The following is a 9,069-nucleotide window of genomic DNA, read 5'->3' as shown; positions in this document are numbered from 1 at the left end:
ACTCCTCTGCGAAGCTTTGTGATGGAAATAAGAAGTGTTTCGATCCCCATCCTTGATCTCCGAGGCCCTAGACCGCAGATACCAATAGGCTTCCTGTTTATCATAAAGATCATCAAGTCTTTTCTCAAGGTTAGCTCTCTTTGCCAAGGAGTCTGCGCCTCTTTCAATTCTTTTTCAAGAGTATCAATTTGATTCTCAAGTTTTCGAAATTTGCCTTTACTCCAAACTTGAAGGTCCGCAACCACCATTTTAATTTTGTCCTCCATACTCCCCACATTGTCACGCCAAGCCTCCCTAACCACCTTTTCACAATCAGCATCTAGTAACTAGCAAGTTTCAAAGCGAAATCTTTTCTTTTTCTCTTCTTTTTTCGCCTATGAGCGCCAAATTTGAGGAAAATTGGTGCATGATCAGACTTACAGCGATCCAGATTTTCAACTCTCGGGTACATCACACCATCAAGCCAGTTGCCATTCGCCACAAAACGATCTAATCACTCTCTCAAAAAGGTACGAGTTGTTAAGCCTCGTTCCCAAGTAAACCACTGCCCCTCGAAACCTAAATCATGAAGATCGTAGTCACTACGCGCATCCTGAAACTCAGACATCTCCCTTCTTACATTATCCACCCCACCCTCCTTCTCAGCTTAAGCAAGAATTTCATTGAAATCCCCACCGATTAATAAAGGGCCATCAAAGCTGTCACATAGATTTCTGATAAGGGACCATGTTTATTTTTGTTTCCGGAATCAAGCCAACCATAAATACCCACAAAACGCCAACACATACCCCTGTCAGTTTTGACATCCCCGCAAATATGGTTTTGAGAGTATGAGATGAGAAAAAAATCAATATTATCCTTCCAGTAAATACATAAACCACCAGACTTTCCAATACTACTAACACCAAAAGCATACGGAAAACCAAATTTATTTTTATTCGTCTCAGCAATATTTTTATTAATCATAGTTTCAGACAAAAATAAAATTTCAGGGCTTAGAGAATAGCACCACTTGCGTAATGCTTGAACTGCTCGAGGGCTTGCCATCCGCCGACAGTTCCAACAAAATGTACTCATTGGAGAGGGCTGGGTTGAACTAAGTCAACCTCCGCCGGACTAGTAGAGAAAGGAGTCACCTCAGGGGTAGCTTTAAGCTTCTTCCCAATTGATGCCTCGGTTGCTTCTACTTCTACAGTTTTGACAAGCTGCTTCCTTTTACCCACAAGAACAGGTTGCTCCTCCATCGAAATATCAACATCCCTGTCAATACGCTTCCACTTTTTCTTAACAATGGCATGTTCACCTTCCTCTGAGCGAGAAGGTTTTTGTAAATTCAGAGCTAAAGCCTGATTAGTTGTCTCATTAGCTTATTCTGTGACATTCGAGGTTCCTGATGCATTTTCAGTTTCCTCAAGTTCCATATTGGCCACGCTCTTCAGCCTTAAGACTTCCTTTGAGCTCGATTTATCAAACACCTTGACAAGAGTAGCCTCCCTAGCACGTGGTGACATGGTATGTTCTTTAGCAGCAGGTGATGAAAACAACAGCTTCCGAGCAGCTCCAGGGGGACCTAACTTCACTGCATCAGAGTCGTTGTAGCTTACTGCACGCCCCTTCCTCGAGGATAGCAGATCCTCTTTCAATCTTTACTCCTTTTCAATTTCTGCCAGGGCTTGACGAGACCATTTCCTTGAGACCATTTCCTTGGGGAAGCTCTGAGCCATGGGCCATAATAGAATACAATGTCCTTACTTGAGTCTCTAGCCTCCTCCTTAAAAGTGCAGCTACTTTCCGTATGATCTAAACGCCCACAGAAAAAGCAGAATTCTGCCAAGCGTTCATATTTTATTGTGACCCATTTGGATGAAGCACGTCCAGTGGCTAAGAACAGTCCCCTTCGCAGAGGCTTTGTGATGTTGACATTAACTTTGATACGCATAAACTCTCCCCACCCAAAAGGGTCTGACTCATCCAGTTCAACAAAGTCACCAAGGTAATCTCCAAATTCCTTCATCACCTTCAAATTCCGCTTATTAAAAGGCACATCAATCAAGCGAACCCACATTGGAGAATGTTTGAATTCGATCTCAGAAGGTTGTTCATCCCCACTAACCTCCTTCAAAACCAACAATTTATCATCAAAGAACCATGGGCAGCCGTTTATGATCCTCTCCTTATCTTCTACACTTGTGAATTGAAAAGCAAACAAGTTCATGTCTAAAGTTTTGATAGCAATTTTGTCTTGAAGCCTCCATACATTCGTTAATGTTCGTTTCATCGCCTCCGAGTTAAAGGGTTTCGAGGTCCATAGTTTTCCAATTAATGATAAGGAAATCTGATTATTAGTGCCCTAATCCTCATCCTCGTCAATGTCTTCTCCAACAACCTGAACTTCGTCCTCTGTTAATTGGAAGCGTTCAAATTCTGTAAGCAAATCCTCTGCCATTGAGTCGAAAGGGAGAATCTAACCAAAGCAGTACAAAATACACGCAAGAAGAAAGAAGGAATTGGGGGAAAAGATCAGAAACAGAGAATTAATTTGGGAAAATTAAGGAAAACGACAGACCCTAGTCCAGGGAGGACGAACCCTAGACGAGGGACTTTACTTATCTGTTGCTTTGTTGAGTGCATGTAGATTCTAATTCCCTAGTGTTTGTGATATTAATTTCTATATTTGAATTGTTGTGTTGTTTGGTTCTTGCTTAACTAAACCAATTCTATAATCTTCGGGATAGCTTAACACGCGATTATAGCATTCATCTTATGGGTTCGACCTCTTAGCTTGCCATTATACTAGTATTTTGGTTAAGTTGATTGTGTATAAATTTTGTTTAACCATAGGAAGATTAGTCATGATAACGACCTAGTATCTCCTGTCGTCAACAACGTTAACAAGTGAAAGACATGTAACAAAATTTACTCGGCCGAAACCAATGGAAGGACGGGGCACCTAAGTTGACATGTCCGTAAATGTGGTAAACTATCTAGTGATCCAACTTAACCCAAAATTTCTCAATTCCATTCACATGGCTTCAGTTACAATTATAAGAGAGATAGGGATTAACTTGGGGGAATGTTAGTACATGCCGAACAACCTTACTTTTCGCCGAAAATAATCCCTTTAACAATTACATTAACCGAGCACTACAACCTCAACACAAAAAAATCTCTAGAAAAATTGTCTATTGAAGTGCCATGAAATCTTTTTAAGATTACAAATTGAAGTTATATGATGAATTAAGTTATCTTACTTGTAGAGTTTCTTTAACCGTAGATACATAGAATAGTGGTTACGATATCACTATTTGTGTGTAACTTGTCATTAGGTGTATTGGTTATTACAAAAACGCATTATTCATTATAAAATGCTTAAATACCTTCAAACCATTCTTAATATTTCTCATCATCTAATACATATAATCTTTAGCCCAAAATCATGTCTATGACTTTTGATAATGCAAATTCTATAACATTTAGTGCAAATTTAGTTAAAGCACAATTGAACAATGAAATATTAGATGGAGATGTACTTTACATTAGATGCATTTATCACGTTCTTAACTTGTGTGTGAAGAATGAACTCATGCAATTGGTCCATTTTATTACAAAATTAAAAATGCTATTATGCCTATTAACAACTCTAACATGAGATTTTAAGAAAGAAAACATTTTGTAGGCAACAAAAGATAAAGGGTATTAAAATTAAAACGGATTGTGCAAATAAGAGAAACTCCACCTATGGCATGTTGAGTAAGACAATCGAGTACAAGGTTCCATTAATAATTTTTTATAATAAAATTTCCACAATTTGCTTTTATAGATGTGATAGGTCTAATTGTGAAAAATATACAATTTTTACAATTATTATATAGTACGACATATTGTTTTTCTTCTATTTATAATTTTTAGGCTCATTCATTTTTTGGCAATGCATGTTTACTTACACAATTTTTCGATGAACACTAATCACAGCACGATTATGATGAATATCTTCCATCAGTGGAGGAAAAATGGCGTAAATATTACACTAATCTTCTTATGATTTATAATTTTGCTTCTACATAAGATCCAAGACAAAAGTATGATGGTACATTTTTATTACTACCTCCGTTTCATATTATTTGCAGCGATTTGATATAAACTAAAGAGAAAAAATGTCTAATCGTTGCAAATAATATAAAACGGAGGTAGTAATTTATATCTATTTTCAATGCATGAATTCTAAAGGTAATGTTGAATCTTATACAACTAATGTGACTAATCAATTTTTTGCCTTATATAGATTTTATGAATCTAAATATGGAACTGTGTCACGATTTGCTCTTTCTCAATCATTTAAAAAACGCAAGCAAAAGAGCTAAAAGTTTATTTGCACAAGCTGCTAACCTGATGTCTAAGTTTTCAGGTAGTGAATCATTATTTAGGATAACACAAAGTAATGTTTCGGAGTCGCAAATGTATTTAAGTTACGACTTCATGAAAGGCATGGACGACAAAGAGAAGTACGACCATGACATCCTTGATTGGTGGAAAACACAAAGCACGAAACATTCAATTTTGGTGGCAATGGCTCGTGATATGTTTGTTATTCAAGTGTCCTCCATTGCCTCCGAAAGAGCTTTTAGTGCGTGGGAAAGGGTTTTAGATGATAGAAGAACAAGTCTAAAACCCAAAACACTTGAAATGTGTGCTTGTTTCAAGGAATGGTTGAATGCCGAAACTCGCTCACAAGATTTTACTTGTGCACAAAACGACAAGGACGAAGGAACGTTGAGTTCTAATAGTTCTCAATCAATTAAATTAGTCGATGACCTTGCAGAAGAAGAAAAAGACGAAGCAGATCAAGAAGAATAACTAGATTACATAGTATTAATTATAGCTAATTTTTGTACTACCGTACCCCGTAAAATAAAATAAGCTATAAAGTTAAATTGGTCATCAATTATAATACAATTTTTAACATTATCAATTAATATACTATCAATTTATCATACCGGCGTATAATAAAATAAGTTATTAATCTTTATGTTATCGCACTCGTAAATTTTTATTATATTCATTGTTGCTTTTTGCTAAATAATCGTAATAATAAAGATGTATATAATAAAAATAACATAAATAATAATGAACTATAAAAATAAAATAAGAATAATAAAAAAACATAAATTAATAAAAATTGTTTAAATAGTATATCGATTTTAAAAGTTGTTCAAAAAAATATATATCGATTTTTAAAAAAAAATAAAAAAATTATCGGTTGCACGACCCGGCCAGCACACCACGAACGTGGGCTACACCGTGACGTGGGCTAGGGTGTGCCTATATCTTGGCGGCACGACAGGGCCCATGACGGCCCGGCCCGGCACGGCACGTTACCCACCTCTAGGCATGACAAACACATTTTAAGAAAAAGTTAAGTGAGCTAACAAGTACAAGTATCAGTTTTAGGATCTTAAAATCATAATATTTCAAAAATTCAACCGTCAACCTTGTTAACTAATCAAGTCATCAATCAATAACTATATACTAAAAGACACACCAGTCACACGTGTCATCTCTTGGTGTGTCCTTAGTATAATTTAGTTAAAGAAGCAAATATTTTGCATATATATAAATAAATATAAATCTTACGGTTTATTGATAAATTATATGATAGATACAATAATGTCAAAGATATGAATAAATATTCCCACCGTCTATTATCTACTAGAATTAAGAAAACAACAATAATCACCAAATAAATATTTACTATAGGAGATAATTGATGTATAATTATGCAATCTTCCCTTAAATATACCATGATTGTCCAAACATATATATTACGGTGATAAATAATTATGCAATATTCCCTTAAAAAAAAACAATCTTTGATTTAACGAAGATACCCTTTAAAAAAAGCAATCTTAAACTTAACAAATGTACCCTTCAAAAAAAAAGACTTAACAAAGATAAGAAAGGTTAGTTAATATAAATATAAATTATACAATTTTTTTAAAGAAGTAATAAATAATAGCAAGTAATATTATACATCAATAATCAATCAATAACAATATACTAAAAAACACACCGACAATAACACGAGTCATTTTCTGGTGTGTTCCTTAATTTTTTATTTATTTATTTATTTATTTTTTAAAAAAAAATTAATTTTTAGGAAACAAATCTTATACATAAATAAAAAGATAGCAAAATAATACATAAATAAAATATTTTTCAACTCTTATACATAAATAAAAAGATAGAAAAATTATACATAAATAAAAAATTTGATATGTCTTTCTATAATATATACATTATAGCATGCTTTGAAATTAATTTTTGGGAGTGAGAAAATGAAACCCTAGGTCTAAGTGGGCTGGCTGAGCTTGGTAAGAGAGTAACGAATCTTTTTTACTTTATTTTTTTTATTTTTTCCGGATATTCGGGTACCCGAGATTAGCACAGTGTGGCCCATGTCCCGTCCCACGAAATTGCTATTTTAGTGGGACTGGTACCCGGCCCATAAAAACAGAAAAAATTGCAAAACTTCCCATTGGGTTTTTTGTGGGCCATCGGGTATTCGGGACGGGACAGTGAGGTCGGGTTTTTTGAACACCCCTAATAATAGGTTCTTGTTTTGTTTTCATGTTTCCTATGTTTGTAAACTAATTTAATGTAATCTCGTACGAAGTTGTATGTCTAGTTGCCTACCAAAAGTTTCTTAGCTAACATCCACATAAATCAAATATCCTTTCCAATTTCAAAGCATGGTATAATTTTCTACTTCGCTTTTAACCACACCAAAACAAAAACCTGAATTCTTGATCATCATGAATATAATGAAGTCAAGTCTATAAAAATTTGAACCAAACCCTTCCAAATCATATAAATTATATGGCAACTACTAAATCAAACACCTGCATTGCATCACATTATTATACAATGCTTGATGTAATTTCTCAAAAAACATCAAAGTCAATTTATAATGTAAATTGTTACCATTAAATTCTTTCAAGCTTCAAGCCATTTTGTTCAGGGCCAGCCTTCAATTACATTATTCAAATGCAAACATTAGTATAATTATGTACAATGCAAAGCATTTTTGGGCAAATAGTTAGGTGACATGAAGATTTTTGCCCATGATTTGACGCGAGCTCCTATGAGACCGCATATTGGTTGTTCCTATTTCAAGTTCACCAATGACAGACCACATAAATTCCTGACCTGATGACCTCTCCCTAATTAAGGCAATCTACTAGATTAGTTGTTAATAGTTGTCAAACCTCACGTCTGTTCTCTTTATTCTTTCACTTACATTTGAAGCTAAAACATCCTAAGAATAGTTCATCAAAATCTAAAATGAAATGCTCAAATTAAGGAAACAAACATATAAGAGTGATCAAATCAACTTCTTCTACTTATAATGTATGCCAGATTACAAATTCACAAATCGTTCCTTTCGTCTAAACTACCCACGCCGGATATTTGATACTTCGATCATGGATTTCAAACGGAGACTTAAATTCCAGAAATTCAACACAACCAGCCAACACTAGGACATATACATACCCTTAACAAATCATATAGACTTATCCGTGTAAAATGGCAAAAAGTTAGCTAATCTTTCACATTTAGTAGTTTAGTACTAAGTTCTATTACTACAAAAACTTTCTTAGCTTAAGATCACAAATAAACCGAATACCCCTTTCGAAACCCAAACAAACAATTTCCCCCACCAAAAAGAATAACTAAAATAAAAATTAGAGTTCTTGGTGACCAACATTTGTATATTTAGAAGATAATTCCTTTATAATTTGAACTATACCCTTCAAATCATTACTACCAACCTCAAGACAATCTTTCAAAAACTCACCCTCCATTTCTTCCTTCAATGTCTCTACCAATTCTCTCAGTGGCCCCTGCATTTCAAAATTCATATTTCACATACCACTCCTAACCCACCAAGTACAACATCAAATCGCAAATTAGAACATACACCCAGTTACATGCACGGCATCAATTTTATATAATTCATCACAAGATATCATTTCCACAAAAAATTAAAATATATATATAAAAAAAAATAAAAAACTCACAGATTTGCTGAAAATTGAGAGCAACCGATTGAACATAGATTTAGAAACACGAAGCAAATTCCCGTAATGGCGAGCAACCCAAGCAGCTCTCTGAGAATCGGACTTCAACCGACCCAACTCACCGAGTGAACTCAGCAACTCGTTGAAATCAGCGGCAATTCCAAAAGCGTCTTGAAACGACATCGTATCACGCCAAGCATAGTTTCTGAGGTAATCCCAACCCATTGACCAGATGGTGGGCCAGAACCTAAGGCTAAGACCATGGTCGAGCTTAGTGGCTATGAGCCGAGCACGGCGAGCACCCTCGACGTCGCCTCGGGAGTCGCGGAGGGTGGCGACGCGGGAGGAGAGAGAGTGTGAGAGGGATAAAATGGTGCGGAGTTGAGCGTAGGAGATTATGGCTTCGGTGGGTTGTGGTGGGTGGAAGAGGAGGAGGCAGAGCAGGAAAAAAGAGAGTGTTGGAGAGAGTTTTGCCATTGGAATTTGTTTGGGTTCCTTCAAATTTAAATTTGAACAGTCTTGGCTTTGGGGATCTAGTTTAATAGTTAGGGATTGACGGTGCCTGCTGTGCTCGCCTCATTTTTTAATATTTTTTTAATTTTAAAGTTCTGAAAAATTGTTTGGACTAATCCGATTTTTGCCTGATGCGTTCAAAATAATCTCATATTTTGATTTTTTTTAATAATCCAACTTTTATATCCAATCTGCTCAAAATGGAACCATGCGACCTGTAATTGGTAGAGTAGGTAATTTCTTTTTTTATCAAGGTTAATTTAATTTGTCACCACGTGATTGGTCAAAAAATAAGTTTTAATTTTAATTTTGGTTTGAAAAATGATTATTAGTAATTAACATTATTTAACTATTCTTTCAAAAAAAAAAAAACATTTATTAACTTTGTTAACTTTTTCTATAAAAAAAAAACGTAAAGCCAGACCCTAGTCCCACCGCGACCACAACCACTTCCCCCGCCCCTACCATCGGCCCTGACGAA

The 9,069-nt window shown here is 35.2% G+C and overlaps 2 protein-coding genes across 2 annotated transcripts; both read right to left on the bottom strand.

The window, feature by feature from the left end:
- Positions 1-1,367: 1,367 nt before the first annotated feature.
- On the bottom strand, positions 1,368-2,278 carry LOC145578063 (uncharacterized). Its single transcript, XM_081635462.1, has 2 exons — positions 1,753-2,278; positions 1,368-1,603 (listed from the first exon to the last, which is right to left on the bottom strand). The coding sequence occupies exons 1-2, from the start codon at positions 2,276-2,278 to the stop codon at positions 1,368-1,370; spliced, it is 762 nt and encodes a 253-aa protein (XP_081491588.1).
- Positions 2,279-7,414: 5,136 nt separating this feature from the next.
- LOC145579248 (uncharacterized) lies at positions 7,415-8,594 on the bottom strand. Its single transcript, XM_081636495.1, has 2 exons — positions 8,076-8,594; positions 7,415-7,898 (listed from the first exon to the last, which is right to left on the bottom strand). Exons 1-2 carry the CDS (start codon positions 8,550-8,552, stop codon positions 7,740-7,742), a joined length of 636 nt encoding a protein of 211 aa, XP_081492621.1. The 5' UTR covers positions 8,553-8,594; the 3' UTR covers positions 7,415-7,739.
- Positions 8,595-9,069: the final 475 nt, after the last annotated feature.

The sequence above is a fragment of the Chenopodium album genome, chromosome 14, assembly GCF_948465745.1.
Source record: "Chenopodium album chromosome 14, dcCheAlbu1.1, whole genome shotgun sequence".
In the NCBI taxonomy this organism is placed as follows: Eukaryota; Viridiplantae; Streptophyta; class Magnoliopsida; order Caryophyllales; family Amaranthaceae; genus Chenopodium; species Chenopodium album.
Note: the sequence above shows the minus strand (reverse complement) of the source record. Positions and strands in the feature narration are given on the sequence as shown.